We start from the raw sequence: 18,676 nt of genomic DNA, 5'->3' as shown, positions 1-18,676 counted from the left end.
CATGATTTTAAAGCACAGGTGTGCCATCTTTTAATAATTTCCTTCCTCCAATTTGCATTCAGTTTAGCAGTGTAGGTAAATGGCACAATCATATGCAGTCTTAATATCTCAAAATCTTCTGTTCTCTACTTGTTCTCTCAGGTTACAGCCTTCAAGTCTGACAAGCCCCAAACTATAAGTATTTTGATGAAGCCTTGAAATGGTACATTTCTTGTGGTAATTTCAGCATTTCTCCAAAGCAGTTTTTCACATATCTTTTGAAAAACCATAGTATTGGATGTAAATTACTTGACAGTGATTAACCTCTCAAGTGCCTTGGAATTTTACCTGGATTTTTATAATGCTTTCTTTGTGCACCCTAGTTATATGAAAATCAAACCAAAGGAGGAGTATGTCAATTGACAGAAAGCTGTATTACCTCTTTGCTTGAATTTGTCAAGAGCATTTTGACTCCCAGTGCCTATCTATCCTCTCTAGTGCTTGCAACTGCTGCAGAATTTGCAAGGATATTCTGTAATCCTACATTCAAATCAGAACTGAAGCATTGAGTACAAGCTGGGCCAGGGACTGCCCCATGAAAGATCCAACAGGAGATGCCCTTTTGGACTGACAGAAAACTACAGATACATATTTTTGAGAGCAATTTATCAAACTGTGGTACACTTCATGAAGATAACATCTAGGCTGTTTCCATGACACTGATTTCTGAACTAGACCTGTCCACAAATACTGGACATGTCTAGTTTAATATATATACAAGTTTAATAATTACATTTCTATTTTATAAAGGAGATGTCAATTGAAATAGATAAACATTAATGTGCTTAGCCAGAACATGAAGATTCTCTGCTATATATCTCCCACAGGTTTTTAAGTCCAAATCAGGAACAAAATCCCTTTGGAAGTAGGCCAAACAGTTAATCTAAAAGGAAGAATTTGGGTATTATGTTGTTCTAAGGTTGCAACAAGCAATGTAGTAGACCACCCTATTAATTGTATCTTTAGGTCAATGTTTTATCTGAATCCAAACCAGATTAGTGCATAATTTTAAAATTAATTTAAAAACCCAGATCAAACAATCAACTAATCAACAAAAAAGCCTAAACAAAACAAACAAAAACTCCCCAAACCCAAAGAACAACAAAAACCCCCATATATAATAAAACAAACAAACAAACAAACCCAGAAAACTGTGGTTTTCATTCTGACCTAAGAATATGACCAATTACACATTTAAAGACTGGATGGAATTGCACCATGCTATCTCCCCCAGAGTCCAGGAAGGAAGAATTTCTACCACACTGCTCTAACAACAGAGCCTGCTCCAAAGCTTTCAGAAAACCTGCAGCAATCCCAGCTATTCTTGAGCCACTGGAGCTGAAACACACTAAGAATTTCTTGTGGATGCTGTGGAGTGAAGGAGCTTTGGCTCCTTAGTCTTGCAGGTGCTGCAATGGATGCTCAGGCATGGCAGGAAGAGTGTGACAGCTCAAGACTTGTACTCACCTGGGACCTGGCTAAGAAGAGCTATTTAAAGGCTTTTTTTTTTTTTTCTTTAAAGACTCTCCCTCTTCTCATTCATCTGCACATATATGTGGGAGATGACCGGGACTTACAGATGTAATTTTCTTGACATAGATTACATTCTATCAAATGACACAGTCGTTTTTCACTGAGTCATTTTTTATGATCATTTCAGGCAGTATTGAGTAAATAACAGAGAAATGTTTTGGTACATGAGTAAGAGTGCTCTTTTCACATGTTTCATTTGGTGATGTCATGGGAAAACTGCTTTAGCTTACTTTTAGTCATATCTACTACCTATAATCTTTATTACTCAATGTAGAAAAAAAAATTCTGTTGTAGATGGGCTGGTATATATGAAAACTTTGATATCTTTGATACTTATCAATTGTATATGAACCACTTAACCTTACTGTGGTTTTTTTTTTTTCCATGAAATACAGTCTAAAAGCAAAAATCTACCAGGCCCTTCTCCTCCAAGAATAAAAGAAATTGAAAAATAAAAAACAAAAGATTTTTCCTGCCATAAAACTGTTTTGAGGTTGGAAAGAATGACTGATGTCTCTCTTTTAGGCTTCTGAGGAAAGTCTTTCCAATGCCAGAATTTCCAGGCTGGGAGAAGGAATTACTATTTTCATGCTCATTCAATCTAGTCAAAGGATTCTGCATCTGTCCTTAGAGCTGCATACACCAAATCTAAATGTCTACCAGGCCAGGAAGACATCAGGGTACTTAAGTGCACAATGATAATCAAGGCCTAGATGTATTTCTGAACACATTTTATATAGATCCAATATTTTGATTTAGAAAATAGTACGTCAGGTTCAGGACACACAAAAATTTTAGTCCAATTATTTTAATGATTTCTTTCTCAGAATACCATGTAATAAAGGTGCAATTTAGACTGAGAGTCTGACTTTGCAAACTGGCTGTGGACTAGGGTCAAAGCACTCTGCATAAATACTGGAAAACTTGGTACTAATTAAAGCCAGATTCCTTCATAAGGGATCAATATCCAAGTGTGCAACAGGCTGGTAGCAAAAAAATAGGAGCTTCTGTTAGTTCCCAAACAACACAGACAACAGACCTTGCTCCCCCACTCCTCAGCAGTTTCTTTGACAGATCAATACAGAACCCACAAGCCCTGACCAAAGTACATCAGAATCAATATGACAGGGAGATCCAATTTCACCAGCACAACTGATAATGCCAAGCTTGCAGCATTACCTTGGCTGGGGGAAGAGCAATGGCTGATAATAACATTTTGTGTTGTTTAAATAGACATTTTATGGATTTTTAAAAAAAGGCTGGGGGGGAGAAGGAAGCATTAGGAAATTTAAAATGCTGACACACCATCCCCATCTCACTCCAGCTTTGTGCCTTTAAAGACACTTAAGGCACCGAAACTAATGAAGACCCTGCTGTGACTTCCTCTGGGAAGGAGCAGAAACCAGGCAAAACCAGCTCAGGGCAATCTGCTGCTGATCACTCCCTATAAACAAGCCTAGATTTCAGACCCTGACTGCAGGCAGGTGCCTGACCCAGGCAAAAACCCAGCGCAGAGAGGCAGGTTCTGCAGATCAGCATCACAACCGCTCCATCTAGTGTTATCAGCCTCACACAGCAGCTCCTCCCGCAGACCCAGAACCTCTCCCCAGCAGCCCCTGGCAGGGCAGCCGGCAGGTGAAGGCACCTAACCAAGCTGTGCAGGTGAGACATGATGGGAGGCACAGCAAATGGGCCTGAAGGCAGAGGGGGAATTTGGGAGCACACGGTGTGAGGCATTCAGGGTGTGTGACTGGGCTCAGGGTGGTGACAAGGCAAGATGCTGCAGTAATTACATTAAGGGTGCTCTTAGCCCTATAGTCCTATGAAAAATTACTAGACTAAGGAAGATGTAATAGAACAGAAGACATAAGGGGATGAATTCTACCTTATTGCTGGGCAATATATTCTGTTTTGACCATATATTGATGAGCATAAGCATACTCACAAAACCCAAAAAGCTTGGCTTTTCCAAATTTTTCCTATTTCCCTCCTCCTGCAGAAAGGTCACTGAAGCTGTTTGGCCTTGTAGGACAGGAAATAGCACAAACAGTAGCACAAGAAAGCTCCATTGCCTAACACTTTCATTACACAGGGAAAAAATGAAAAGATTGCTCACATAAGTGATGCTTTTTTCAGGCAATTACTATAATGCAAACAAGTTGTTTAAAGCCACCAACCCAGTCATTTGCTGTTTTCTGTCAGTATTTTCAGATTCCTCCACAGACCTGCTGGAAAATCTCAGTCTATGGACAATTCTCATATCTATAGCAGAGCAGAACTAGAACTGGTAAGGGTCCAGCACATCATCTCTGCTGGCCACCACAAGCAGATGGACTCCTACAGTAATTGTTGCTAGATGAAGAGCATCCCTACTTTCCCACACTTGGTGGACATCATAATGCAAAAGACCTGGAGAATAAAGATTTTCCACTGAACAGGAATCGGAGATGCTGAGCCAAAAGGTCATTTGTTGGAGATAGTGAAAGAAGCAGAGGAAAAATCAGTGGATTTTTCTAGATAAATAATTTGCTCTGTTTGTGGACATAAGGGCAGACCAACATAAAAAAAAAAAAAGGTATCAAAAACTTCAGTGAGGTAATTTCTTCTGTTTCTGATGGGGATCTTTTACATTTTAAACCATTTCAATTTTTCTTTGCTATATGAGTCAGTACTTTTTCATCTTGATTGCTCCTAGCCCTTCCTACTCCTCTTGGTACTAAAATAAAAGGCCTAGTTGTGTGGAGGGAGATAATACTGCTCACACCAGAGAGGAAGAGCTAGTGCACTCCTCTCTCCCACTCACATGCAGCAGAGGAAGTGAGTCACAGTTAATCATGGACAATCCCATCATCTTTCTGTCCTTACCTGAGTAACAAGGAGCTGAAGCAGGGCTCTCCTCCCATGAGGAGATCGTCTTCTCTGAAGGTCGGCTGCCTGCAGACTCCCACATCATCAAGTGGACCTTCACAGGGCTTTCACAGGATAAAGGTAGAAGTTGCTGTGTATTTTTACCTACCATGGATTTGCTGTAGATGATTTGTACTTGCTCTTTGTCTTTGGAAAACAATCTTACATTTATTTTGATCCTTATTGACCCTGGCCAATCACAAAACCTGTTAATGCATCTCATCCCTGCTTACATCAGGATTTTCTTAAGAGGCTGGAAGTGAAAAATGCCAATCTGCTCCCAAAGGGACTTTTGCCTTCTACAGAACTGTGATATTTAACTTCAGGTCACCTCATCTTTGTAAAGTGTTGTGAAGAATCCTTCCTGGGATAAAAGCTGCAGCAATCTATTCCATCCCAAACCTTTGCTTTGACCCTTTGAAATCAATAGCTGCACTGCCAACCACAAGTGCACCAACATCATGAATCAAGCCTCCAGGAATATAGAGATGCAATAGAAAGCATATTATAACTTCTCTTGGATAAAAAAAGAACAGTAGTTTGTCTGCCTCTTTGTCCAAACTTCTGAATGCCCAGGCATGGGAAAATTGTGTTTTCAGAAGTTTTCAACACCACAGAAGTCTAGCAGCCACTGGAGGGGAAAAAACCCACATCTGAGAATGTGACTGTAAGAGCCAAACCAAAACAATGTTAAGCACTGGAAAGCCACAATGAAGTCACAAGGCCAGACCCATGGCAGTAGCTTCCACTGGCTGCGCACTCCTGCATTTCAAAGGGGGCTGCACAGCACCTAACAGTGAAGCTTGGGTGGGATGCAGTTACAGTGTTGGCTTGGCTGGACCTCTCTGGCTTAGCCTGAGTGGCATCCTCCACTGAAGGATGCTTGGTCTACTGGAGTTACTGCATCTCCTCCTGTTCTCAAAGCCATTGCATTTGTGGAGAGATCAAAAAGTCTGTATTATCTACTTACACTACCTCAAATCATAGAGATGGGAGGGAAAGATGACAGCATAGACTCAAGAGGAAAAAGAAAGGGGAGCCCAGCCCCTTCTCCTTCCACGGCAATCTCAAAGTGCAGTGACTGAAACCTGTTTCCCTGTTCTTCAGCATTTCTCTTGGAGATACTCAATAGCTACCAAGCAGTTCCTTCCTTCCCTGTGGCCGTGTACCTGTATTTTCTAGCAGAGAAAGTAAGGCCCCACCAGTCTGATGTTCATATTTCAACGGTTTAGAAAAATGTCACTTAAATGAACCAGACTGAACTGAAGCTGGGTAGCTATTTTTTCATACATACACACGTTATCATACCCAAGAGCTCTTCATTGCCTGTGTACAGGGTACCCTTGACATGCTCTTCTTCCTTGTGTGCCATGAATTCCTAGCAGAAGAATCTGTACTGCAATTTTACAGAAAAAAAAAGCCACTAATAAAAACTACCCTGCAGTTCGGCAGCAGCATTTATTTCAGTGCCTGCTATCCACATGACTCAGCCAATGTTCAGTGCTATTATAGAAATTCCAGTGCTCAGAGAAATCCACTTAGGGATATTACATCCCTCAGACTGGCACAGAGGGGAAGTATTTCATTAAAAGACAAACAAGGAATTTTGGCTCCTTGAACCATACCAGCCTTTATCCTACAGGAATCATCAACACCAGAGTGAATCCCACTAGATATCCCCAGATATCTGGCATCTACCAAATACCACTGAATTTGGCTTCTGATTTTTTCCTGGTATAATTATGAGATTGGCCAACTTACTTTTACAGGAATCCCAAATTGCTGCAAAAAAGGTCACTCTTACAACTCTACTTCTATAGATTAAGGTCACATTAACAAATGAAGTTTCAGACTACTGCAAAGTGCATATATTTTGATAGCTGTTATTGACATGTAAAATTATTAGCTCAGCAATAATTTGAATGCATTTTTTGAAATCCAGTCCTTCTTATAAATGCGCATAATTTGAGGGATCTAATTCTGAGTCTGAGAGAGATGCATATTGCCATTTGCAGAGTTCTTTCTGGATTTTTCCCCCTCTCTCCTTTTATTATGGTAATCAATATTTGTATGAAAACATTTGGGATCAAATATCTCTTCATACATTATATGCATGAAGTTTAGTTTTCTGGGATTTATTTTCTCTATGGGGCATATATAACTGAGACAAGTTCATTGAAGCAGAAGTATGGAGTTCTAATAAATATTAGAATTCACTTCATTAATTAGTGCCTGAATTAAAATCTTTGGTATCTTTAAAGAAGGTGATTGTCTTAGAAAGCAGACTAAGCTTGTTTATTTAAAGTACTTCTCACTGTCAAAACCCCATTGCCAAGAATTCATCTAAATATTCTAAATATTCACCCAAAATCATCTAAATATATATTTATCTTACATTTAGAATAAAACTGTGTGAAACAAAACTCATCAAAATACTAAGAGCAAATTTGGCTTTGCCCTTTCATTTAGCTTATCTAATTATCAGTTATTTATTCGCTGCCTGGGAGAATTCCTTTCCATCTCTTTGACTCCTGTCTGCTTTTAAAAGAGATAGAGAGGACCCTACCACTGAGTGTGGGTCATGGATGTGGCTCTTCCACCCACTAACAAAGCAAGATCCATCTTTATTTCCTTTGTGCAGCAAGTCTGGCAGATGGATGGACTAATGGACTATATACTCAGTCCTCTGTCCCTCTGCTGTCATTCCTGACTTCGCCTAAACACGGCAATAAAAACCAAACCAAAAAAACACAAACAAAACATGACTGCAAAAGACCCTGCTCATTGTGGCTGCAAACAGTTTATTTTCACTTACTTCTTAGTATGTTTCCAGCTCTGGTTTAAGTGCTTCCAGCAGTTAAGGGAAAGCAACTTTCACTGTTCCTTCTGGGAGGCCATTCCCCAGCCCAATAAATCTCACTCCCAAGAAATTTTATACATCCCCTTCTGTGCTTACAGCACTATTCCAATCTTGGTCTATCATGAGTGGAACAAGTATCTTTTTCCCCATAGAGTTTATATAATAACACAATAAAGTTGCAAAAGCTGTGCACTCCACTGAGTTACTTCAACTCACCAGAAATTTATGGGATTACAACTTCTGTGTTGCCAGCAAGACATAATTTAAAATTTCAATAAATTACAAATTTCTACTGAAATGCAAAGCCATCCAAAACAGACAATATTATTACAAACTTCATAGAACACATAGGAAAAGAAGCATGGAAAATCTTGAAACTGCTGACACCAAGGTAAAGTCTGAGGAGTTGCTCTCCCCCTGTACTCAGCAGACTGGTTACAGATATCTTGCCAGCACTCACTCTGTCTGTGATGTTTTCTTTCTCTTTTTAAAAGACCAGCAACTGAGTTATTTTAGAAATTATAAAAAGAAGTGCTTTGGTTGCATTTTACTTTACCCAGCTTGAATTAAAAGTGATTTCAAAGTAATGCTTTAGCTGCTGTTAGGCAATTACCTTGCTATTTGAGATGGTGTGCCATCTTCCCTCACCCAAGGAGAGGCAAACCTGAGTGAAAGAAAAAAAATATATCCCTATGGAAATTTCAAGGGGGAAACTTTCTTCCAGGGTCTGGTGATCACCAGGACAGTTATTTGATACAGAGCCAAAAAAGGGGCAGGCAGCACATCTGAAGTCCTGAAGTCTTTTTGTCCTTGTTGCTGGAAGGAAGTCATTCATTCCCTCCAGGCCTGGCAAGTGCTGCACTGCAAGGGTGTAGCCTTCAGAGCTTCTTTCAGGTAGACCACTAAATGGAGGAGTGTGTACAATGCTCTCATTTACCATGTGGCCAGTGATAAACATCCTGCACCACAGAGAGGCTTGTGGCTTGTAAGCTGAAATCACCTATAAAATTGCATATATATTCACCAGTTTGCTTTAGGAAGATCCCATTAGACAAATTCCAAGATGACCAGCTAAATATGAGAAAGCTCTGAAAACTACTGCATCAATTTTTTTGAAATCTTTCCCCAACATGATTTTTGCTATTTATAGCTCAAAAGCCATTGTTTATCTCAACTTCTAAAGAAAGGCAAAATTCATAACAGATTTGCCTCCAAATACTTAAACAGCTGGGTGGCAGACTTTTTTTAATTTGCTATTCACTAAAATAAACATGATGTGAAATTTGCCACTCAGTTTTGTTTGCAGGAAGGCACTCTGATTTTTTTAAAAAAATGTTAAACGCTCAAAAGTCAGACAGCTGGAAGAAAGATGCCATGCCCTCGGGGAGGTGTAATTCTCTCTTGGCTCACTCCTAAGGATATAGAGTTGAGAGTCTACTCAGAAACAGAGGCAGAGATACCATAACCTAAGTAACAAAGGCAGCTTTGCCATGCTTCCTCCTTGGAACTAAAGCAGTTCTTATCATGGTTTGGGATGTCCACTAGTCCCTGATCAATTACTCTTGCTCTGGGTGTGTAAGCAAAATAACATATTTCAAATCCAACCCTTCTGAGCTTGCCAAAACTGCAATCAGAATAAAAATCAGAATTATGTTTTGCAGACTCTGCCTTTTTGTGCTGCACCTTGGTATAATTAATCTTTTTTCAGATAAAAAAGTCACAGTTTCACTGGTGGTTTAAACCACCAACATTTACTGGCAGCCCTGACACTGGGCAAGAGAGGAACTAAATTAAAAAGTTGCAAGCAGATGACTGCTAATTATCCTTTCACTCAAAGTTTAAATATAGCTGCCTGTGTTTGAACACAAAGAAGGCCTGCAATTAGGGCACATTCAATTGCAAATGCACCACAACCCCTTTTTACCGTGCTTGTAGCTGATGCAAAACAATACCTCGATACCAATTCTACTTAGTGGCTATAATTTTCTTCAGTAATGTGTGTATTAGTCACAGATGTATGTTAAAAGCTGTGATTCTACCCCCAAAACCAAGAAAAGCAAACACATGTTGGAACTCATCCCAGTACGGGCCATCAGTTGTTGGCATCGGTGCTTGTCACCAATCGACAGTGGATGGGAACTGACTGTCACTGTTAGTTTATTATCTTACTGTAAAGCTTCCGTACCTTCTCTCTGTGAGTTCTCACGGGCAGCTCTTCGCAGCACGGACACCTTTTCTTTTTGTTCTGCACAGCTGGCTGACTTCTTCCTGTCCCTAGTAGCACATACTAGCCCTAGCATAACCACCCTTATTCCTCACAGCCAACTAACTCCAACGCTGTCTCGACCAACTAATCCACTCTTTTATAACACCCATCCTTATTGGACATAGCTGTGACCTATTAAGGGCAGGGCTGCTCCTACTCTTTCGTAATTAGCACAGCTGCAACTCCTCAGGAGCAAGATTGCCTTCAGCACTATTTCTAGTCTCTCACAATCCATCCTCCCACAAACACACATGCTCTGGAGGGAGAGCTTTGCTCAACATGCTCTTTACAGTCGGGTTCAATGATATACTCAACATCCTTATTCTGTCAAGAAGGTATTTGAACCTTTTGATATCCAATAATTTGTAAAGGAATCTGGCAGTGGTTACCCTTGCCTTGGAAGGGTGTACACTTGATGGAGAGGATCCCTTAGGATAATCACATTTCTGTGGTAGGGAAATTCTGGCACTTCTCTGCTGCTTTAGTTCTTCTTCCTGATCCCCAAACTAGAAGAAAAAAAACCTTACACCAAAATCTGTATGGTGAAAAGTTACAGAAACCTCAGTTAATTTTTGAAGTGACAATTTACCATTTCCAAATTTTTGTCAGATATTTCTCCTGAAAATTAAGAAATATACCTGAAATCAGGATAATTTCTACAGAAAAAAAAAGAAAAAGTTGGTTTTTCACAAAACTCTTATTTTATCAGGAAAAAACTGTACTCAAAGAAGCTTAGGCTAACTTAATAACTTTAAATAAAGTAAGGATGATGCCAGAGTTCATTTTTCCTGATCCTTGCCACTGTGCCGAGCTTTACCTTAGAAAGGCTCTGAAGCACTTTTCTTTCATTCCTACTACTCAGCAACCCTTCCTTTTAGAGTTTTTAGGAGATCTTTTACCCTTTCCTAATGAATTCTTAACACTGAAGAAATCTCTGCTTGGCCTGTACAAATTCTGACCTTTATCTCTCTGTGACAGAAAATAAACTTACTGTTTATTTACTTGATGTTATTAATTGCAGGCTATTGCATTATTATTTTATAAACTTAATGTCATTAACTGGAGGTTTCTAGTCCCTTCACATATCAGTGCATTAGACCCAGATGGACAGGATACAACAACCTCACATGTACCTAACCAGACCTCGACAGAGGATCACCTAAAGTGATGTGTAGGCTATCAACACAATATAAATTACATTAACTGGAAGCTATGGAGAATGCAAAAAATAAGTTAGAGGGGACTGAAAGACTGGGCAGCAGGTGAAAGCAAGAAAGAGATGAAAGGAAGAAGGGAAGAAAGATTCTTATTTCCAGTATAGTTTGGTCAGGAACAACCTGGTAAAGGTGCCAAAACAGAGCTACTGACTGATGAATCCATCTAGGGGAAATAGTGTGTGGTGCTGTGCAACTGGGTAAATTCCCCAAGTGGGAGCCACCACAATTTGTGTGTGAGACTGAAGTCATGCCTGAAGTCAAAGGGAAACAAAAAGCAACTGCTTTTAATGGGAGTCCACTCTCTCTAAACAAATTTTCTTCTGGATACTGTAAATTGTGCAAAGGTTAGAAAATGCGGGCAAAGCTACAAAGCACATATTTAATTCAAAATAACTGCTAAATGCTACATTTTCTGAAAAAAATATAGTAAAAATATTATCATTATTTTGAACATTTTTTGATATTTTATCTCGTGTGAAGTATCACCACGCCGCCATCTGTGGTTGAATGCTTCCTCTTCCACATTTCCCTCCCAGCCCCGCTCTGTTAGGTCCTGTATTTCTCTGAATAGAGCCAAGCATGAGAAATATGCAGGGCAATTGAGGATGTGTCAGAAACATGTATGAATCATGAGAGAAATGGGAGAGAGTAGAAAAGTGTCTCATCAGCAAAGGATGCAGTGGTTGAAGCTGCTCTTTAGCTCCTCTGTGGAGCACTCCCTCCCTCCACCTGAGAGTGCGGCCAACTTGCGAAGCACAGTGGCTTTGCAGCTTCAGGCTGTATTAAAGTAGGACCAACACTTCCGAGCCCATTATACTAATTCCCTGATACTGATAAAATTTACTAATATTTCACTGTTTCAAAACTCAAAAATCATGACAACATCTAAGGCACAAACAGAATTGGTACAACACACCATCTTAGAAGTCCAGTTCTGCATCAAAACCTCACAATGGGGAACAAGTTTTCTCAGCTCACCACCAAGGGAAGTGTTGACTGCCTACAAACTCTGCTTGCATTTCAGGAAGATCACAGTGCTTTCCACATGAACGAAGAGCAAGGGTACTCCTTGTTGTGGTGGGGTTTAAGACTGACAATTTCAAAGATAAAGTGAGAAGTGAATGAACTCAGAACACTGAAGTCAGGATTTTCTATTTTCTCCTGGATATTTTTCCTTTTGTGCCACTCGGTTTGTACCTGAGAAAAAACAATTTCTGCATTTGTTAAAAGCAGCAACATGCTAGGTAAAATGATAGGAGAAAAGGAAGAAAAATAAAAGATTATCACTAAAAATATGTTTGCTTTATGATAAAGCATATTCAATGAGAGTTAGTGAAAATTCAGAAACATAACTAGTACTGGTGTTATTGAAAGCTGAAATCTTACAGGATTTCTGGCACTGGAAAGATTCTGATTTCAAAAAGCCTAAATAAATTTTAAAAAAAATCTAAATTCTTCACAAACCTTTAAAAAACCTGCTAATTCTCCCCAGCCTTTTGACCATAAATTGTGCCTGCTTTTTAAGGAAACAGTGGCAAAAAGAGAAGGACATACAGGAGTGGGGTGGGAAAGAAAGATAAACTATTTATGCTAATGATGGATTTGGCTAATGAAACATTTAGGTTTTAAAACCAAAACAAAAGCTTCTTTAGAAAAGTTGCTTACATTCAGTAAGAGAAGAACAACTTTTCTGCAGCTACTCTTCGAATCAGTTCTTCAGCCTTCATACTTGACATGTGGTCTGATATTAAGTGGTTACTTGCTAGGAGCCACAGAGCAGCAGGAAGTGCTAAATGCCAAAGGGCCTTGAGAAACTAAAACACACTCAGAAGCAAACCACTGAGCAGATCTCACCATCAGCTACTGGTCTAGCTGCTGCAAAACATGCATTAAATATTCTGCTGCAGTTGTTTGGAGTTAAATTTCTACTTAGCCAACCATGATGATTATCATCACATGTAATTTTTTTTTTTTTTTTAAGCCTGAGCCCAAGTCTGAATATATTATTGTAAAGCTTTTGTCTCAGAAACTATGCCATGTGTAAATGACATGTAGAACACATGGTTTATATTTGTAAACCATGGTATTCCCAGGGTTTCCACTTTCATGCTTAATCAGGCTGGGCTAATAATAAGAACCTACTCCAGTTATTCTGCAAGAGTTGGCGCGGAATAATGTCTTTTCGTCCAGCATAAAACAAGCAGCTTCTTATTTTGTGTATATTTTGGTATAAACTCACATTAGAAATGGCTGACTATATTCTGACACATGCTTCTTCTCTATATGCCCATCTATTTTATAAACTGAACTGTTTTTCAGGCAGAGTTGAATTTTCTCAGTGTATGCAGTACAAATGGTTCATAATTTTTTTCCTCAGCATTGTTCTGAAACTGCAAGTTACATGTAAGATTGACCAGGATGGGATTTAACATTACAAGATGATGGCCTAAATAGATTATTACAAAGTAGCTTTTTCAATTCTATAATCATAGTCAAATTTCATTTGGTTATGCTTGCTGCCTCTTCCTGATAGTTTAAATTTTAAAACTGATGCAAAAGTATTAATGTGAACTTAGGACAGGATGCACTAACTCTTGGAAATTACCTAGTCAGGCTGAGTTGAGTTTCTAAATCCCCCCAAATTATTATTTGTCTTAACTTCTACTATTGATTTCTACCAAAACTTGTCTGCCTCAGCCTTCTTGCAAAATTCTGTACTTCATTTTATGCTGTAAACAAGTCCTGCTTAATATGATGGAGAATCATGTTTTCCCATAACTCCCATATTTTCATAAAATGTATCAAAATCAGCTGCTTTATTTATTGTGTTCTCCCACAGCATGAATATTCTCCCTCATCAACCCCATCTTAGGACTGAAAAACAACATTTTCCTAGCTCCCAGAGAGCTTGCTAGGGCTCTTTCTTTGTGTATCTGGAAACTGGAATCTGTAGTTATTTGGGGAAATACAAGTCCAGAAGGAAATACAGGCATATGTTAACAGCTACCTATCTACCCACCCAAAATTTACCTTTTCCCCTAGATTCCATGCTCCCAGACAATCAGGTCAATGTCTAGAGCATATTCAGGGTTTTACCCTTTCTAGATTCTCAAATACCTTATGCTGTCAAAAATGTGTCCTTTGCATCAACCAGAGATTTTTTTCAATAAAAAGAGAATCTGACATGTGTTAAGTTTGCAAAGGGGGGGGACTCTAATAATTAAAAACTTAAATAAGTCCAAAAATCATAAATTTTCTTCTCATATAGCATCAGCCACTTTGATGCTCTGATCACTACAAGAAAGCTTCCCCAGTTCTTCACTTAGCTGGGGGATTTTTAAGCAATCTTTTCACCCACTCTGCTTTGGAGTCAGCAGCAAATGGCATTATAGATGCCATAGATCATTATCATTTTGAATAAATTGACCCACAAAAATACCCAAAATCATCCTGGATGTACAAGTTTTGAGACAGGACTGCCATTTGCATTCAGGCTTTCATTTTCTTCTTCAGCCCAGCATCTGGGCTATAGCCTAAGGTACTGATGAATTGCTGTCTGAATTCTTAGGTAGTTTTTTTTTGTCTGCCATCAGAAGAGCTCAAAGAACCCCATGAAAGAAATGGAAAGATGTAGGACGAGCACACCTATTCACCTGAAAGGTGAATTTCTTACTAATGGAACAAATTATCTGAAACTTCTTGCTGCCAAAGAGCGAAACCTCAAGAGAAACTGCAGCAATGTGAGAGCATCAATCCCAGAGCAGAGAGATGGGTGGTTTTCTGACTTCTGATCTGAGCAGTAAAGTTCCCTTTTCACCAAGATGTACCTCACCACAGACCTCACCACCTTCGGAACAAAGTGCAAGGCTGTACAATAAAACCCACAACACTAAAAAGAGAGCAAACTGGAAACTGTCTGCATGGACATGCAGATAAATGCAGATAAAGAGCAGGCATTGTAGCAGTGGAGATTGGTGCCTGAGGGCTGTGACAAAGAAAACCACTGCCACTGCTTTGCCATCAGATGTGATGTGAAACAGCACCTCTTCCACCCTGCAACCCAGCTCGTGCTGAGAGCTACCTTCAGCCCCACAACCACCAAATTCAGGTTTTGGATGAGTTCTGGGAAAGCATTTGAACAGGGTCTTTTTTTTCCAATTGCAGTTCTGAGCCCATCTGTGTTGGACACATTAAGAAACTCGACTAACTTGATCCACCTTTAAGGTGGGTTTAAATCTAGTCACTAAACATGGAAGACTGCTTAAAGGTACGTAATTCAAGCAGCTTTCTGCATGTGGCTCTGGTATTGGCCTGAAATTTTAGAAGAGTACATTTTTCTTTACTCATCTCCTTCAGATGCTCTGACAAACCAGCCAGTTGTCAGCTGGGGCATACCACAATGTTGAAGTGATGCACAAGCTATGTCTGCCACAGAGGTTTTGAACTTTGCTAACATCACACTTTTTCAGGGTCTAAATCAAAATTCTAGATCATGCTACCCATGCTTGTGATGAGTATTACTTTATTCCTTCTAGGAGCTTTCCACAAATATAAAGGCCTGACAAAACAGTGGATGGAGGTGTAGCCAGAAAGTGAAATGAAGTCATCTTCTACCACTAGCACTAAAAGAAAAGGTCAGCTTTAAGAAGAAAATCCTGAAAATATATTGTCCTCACATAGTGGATGGCAGCTAATGAAGTGAGATGCTGTGAAGTGATACCAGAAGTTGCTTCTGTCAGTGTGTAAAAACAGCAGAAGGAGTGGGGCTAAGAAAGCACAGACAGCATAAACATGGGGACCACCTGACCAGCTTCACAGCACTATCAAGATACATATAGTACTGACCTAGAATAATAAACAGATGCATTTTATGAACCACTGCCAAAGCTGCTTTAAAAAAGCCATTATATTTCCCCTAGCTAGAATGGTCTCTAAAAATATTGCCTTTTAATAGATCTTGCATTGAGAATGGTGGATCAGAAGGTGGTAAAATAAATGACAGTGTGAACCTCTCCAGGGGTACCAACCCATCACTGAAGGAGTGTGAGGAGACAACATCTTCTCAGCACAACTCATGTCAGGTTCTAGAAAATGGAAACAAGCATGCAACAGAAGCTGCCAACAGTTGTGACTCAGTCTCAGAACAGGCATAAAGCAAACATTTTGCAGGTTATTTAAAATGCAAATTGTTCTTCTATACACACAGCTGTTGGAGCACAGGTAACATCTGATGTAAATGAGTCACCTACTTTAATCAAATGATATGGCTAGAGAAAAAGGTAGAAGCAAAAATAATGACTCATATTGTTTCTTCACATTTCTGTCCCCATTACAGTTGTTCTCCAGGTTAGTAGGGAGATGAAAAAGCAGGTTATTTTAATGGCACCTCAGTATAAAACCAATTCTCTAACCACCATATTAAAAATTAAACAGCTTTGCATCTTTAATGCATACTTTCCTTTTTGAAGACAGAATCAACAGTTGTGTGGCCATATGTAAGTGTTTTTGTTGTGTCCAGTGAGCAACTGGAAGGAAAGATACAGGAAGCAGCAAGGGATAAAATATACAATTAAAGAAAATATGAGCAAAATCAATAAAAAACAAAGAAAGCAACACTTGTTCCTTACTGGCAGGAAGCACATCCTCTAAATCAAAATAAAAAATCAAGTCAGGCAACAAGGATGCTAAAATGTCATATGTAAACTACATAGAAACTACAAATAACAACACATCTTTGAAAACAGTCATTTTACCTCCACTAGATTTGCCAGTCTCTCATAATGAACCCAACTTGTTGTCAGTAGTCTTTGTACTTAAGCCACCAACCAACACAGTCTACATTGATATGGTCTCAATCTTGTCAGCCTCTATGGTGATCCCTCTGTGGGGATCTCTCTGGATCCAGGGGTGTACTCATCTAGTCACAGGGCATTGAGAGAGTGCTGTTCATTCACTCTCCAGGCAATGCTGAAATACACCTTACACCTAAAAGCAGTCCTTTCTGGAGCACTACAACCTCCTCCCTCCTCCCTGTCCGAAATGTCCTTCACCATAACTTTTAAGCAGGCACAGAAAAAGGTAGACCAGAAAATGATACAGAAAATGGCATGGAGTTGTTTTTGCTAGCAGCCTCTCGTCCCATAAGCTGAATCTACTTGCTCCTATGTGACTAATCAAGTTTTCCCTCTCTCCTCATCAGGCAGGCATGGCTGTATACTTGATCTCCTCCAAGCAAATGTTCTGCTTCATCTTAAGATTCCCTAAGGAACAAACATAAGAGAACATTGTGGTCCATTGCAGGTCCAACCACACACTGCACTGACCTGTGCTGCAGCAGAGGAGGTCCCTCAGTGCACTCTGGAGCTTACCTGGTGGTGTTTCATGGGTACCTCTGTGCAGCAATATGTGAGTGCATCCAAAATACCAACATCGTAGGGTGTGTGTGCCTACAGACTTCTTCTAATCAACAGAGCAGGGCTGATTTGCAACGGGGCAAGCACACATTTTCAAAATGTGCTCAGCCCTATGGAGACCAGAATTTCATTTTCCTTAGTGCCCTACCTCAGGAAACAGACTAAAGCACAGCCCAGCCACTTTGGCAACTTTCAAGTCTCTGCACTGTAAACTAGGACCCTCGCTTCCTCTCATTTTATACAGCAAAGCTTCTCCAAATCCTGCAGGAAGCCCACTCTGTCCCAAAGGGCCAGCTTCCACCCCCAGTCATCCTGTGTGCACTTACAGGGATTGACTCCTGAAGGAAGATGGTGGGATTCTGACTTACACATTGGCTTTTCTCACCTATTAAAATCCCAAAGCAGATACAATGGCACAAGTTAAAATTCTGACACGCAGTTGAATGTGTGTAATGTGTGAAGCAGCAAGATGAGGGGTTTTGATGTCCTGGCAATACATCCTGAAGTTTTCCTGGGAATTTTCTGCCCTTGCAGTCAGAGATGCTTTGGCAAATGGGTGCGCAGCCACGATGCTACCAGGATTCATTCATACATTTGTGTGAACATGGGTATAAAAAGCCTGGAACTCTCCAAACATCTTATCAAGGAGAAGATCAAGCAGCACGTACCCCAGAAACCCACACCGCTGGCCACCGAGAGAAGACAAGTCTGGGAGAGCAGGACGGGGTATCGGCAAGGATGTCTTTCCCCAAATCCCCAAATTCGGCTCGGCTCTGAGGTCTCAGACAAAAGAACCCTTCCCTCCCTCCCCCTTACCTGAGCCGCCCACGTTGGACCGCAGCAGGCAGGTCCTCCGGGAGGAGGAGAAGGAGGAGATGTCGCTTTGGGAGCGGCCGCGGGGACTGGGCAAGGACCAGACAGGCAGCGGTGCTGTCCCGCTGCTCCCTGGCCTTTCAGCCATCGTCGACGGGCAGCCGAGAAGGGCAGGGAGGAGTGAAGAGGAGGGAGAGAGGCGGCGAGGGAGGGGACAGGGAAAGTTTGCAGAGGAAGAGCCGCCCCTCTCCTCCGACCGCCCCGCCGGGACGACGGCGGCGATTTTGGGTCTCTGGGAATATAAATTTTGTGTTTGAACAGGAGCAAAGCAAAGGGGAGGGTTGGGTGCGCGGATGCACCCATCCCCCAGGGTGTCTTCATGCTCCCGCCATTGACATCTCTCGGGGGAAAAAAAAAAAGGAAAAAAAAAGGAAAAGAGAATCGGTTAAAAAGAGCCGAGTAACCCACACCACCACTTCTGTTTTGTGTAACAGGGTGCCCTCTCCCCCGCAAAGCCGGAAGGTTGCACAAGGCACAGCATCCCTGCAGAAGAGCTGCGAGAGAGACGAGTCAAATATCCTCCCCACCCCATCACCTCCCTCCCCATCTTTCTTAAGGATTGGGTTGC

General features: G+C 40.6%; 1 protein-coding gene across 3 annotated transcripts in view; it reads right to left on the bottom strand.

Annotated features, from left to right (window-relative positions):
• The window catches only part of PHACTR2 (phosphatase and actin regulator 2), a 134,735-nt gene extending 116,539 nt beyond the window's left edge, over positions 1 to 18,196 (bottom strand). For all 3 annotated transcript variants that reach the window (XM_053973655.1, XM_053973652.1, XM_053973656.1), the window contains exon 1: positions 18,052 to 18,196. In XM_053973655.1, coding sequence (XP_053829630.1) covers positions 18,052 to 18,196 — 145 coding nt within the window. The remainder of the gene's footprint in view (positions 1 to 18,051) is intronic.
• Positions 18,197 to 18,676: the final 480 nt, after the last annotated feature.

The sequence above is a fragment of the Vidua macroura genome, chromosome 3 (genome assembly GCF_024509145.1).
Source record: "Vidua macroura isolate BioBank_ID:100142 chromosome 3, ASM2450914v1, whole genome shotgun sequence".
Lineage (NCBI taxonomy): Eukaryota > Metazoa > Chordata > Aves > Passeriformes > Viduidae > Vidua > Vidua macroura.
The sequence above is the reverse complement of the archived record's forward strand: the minus strand, read 5'-3'. Positions and strand labels throughout refer to the sequence as shown.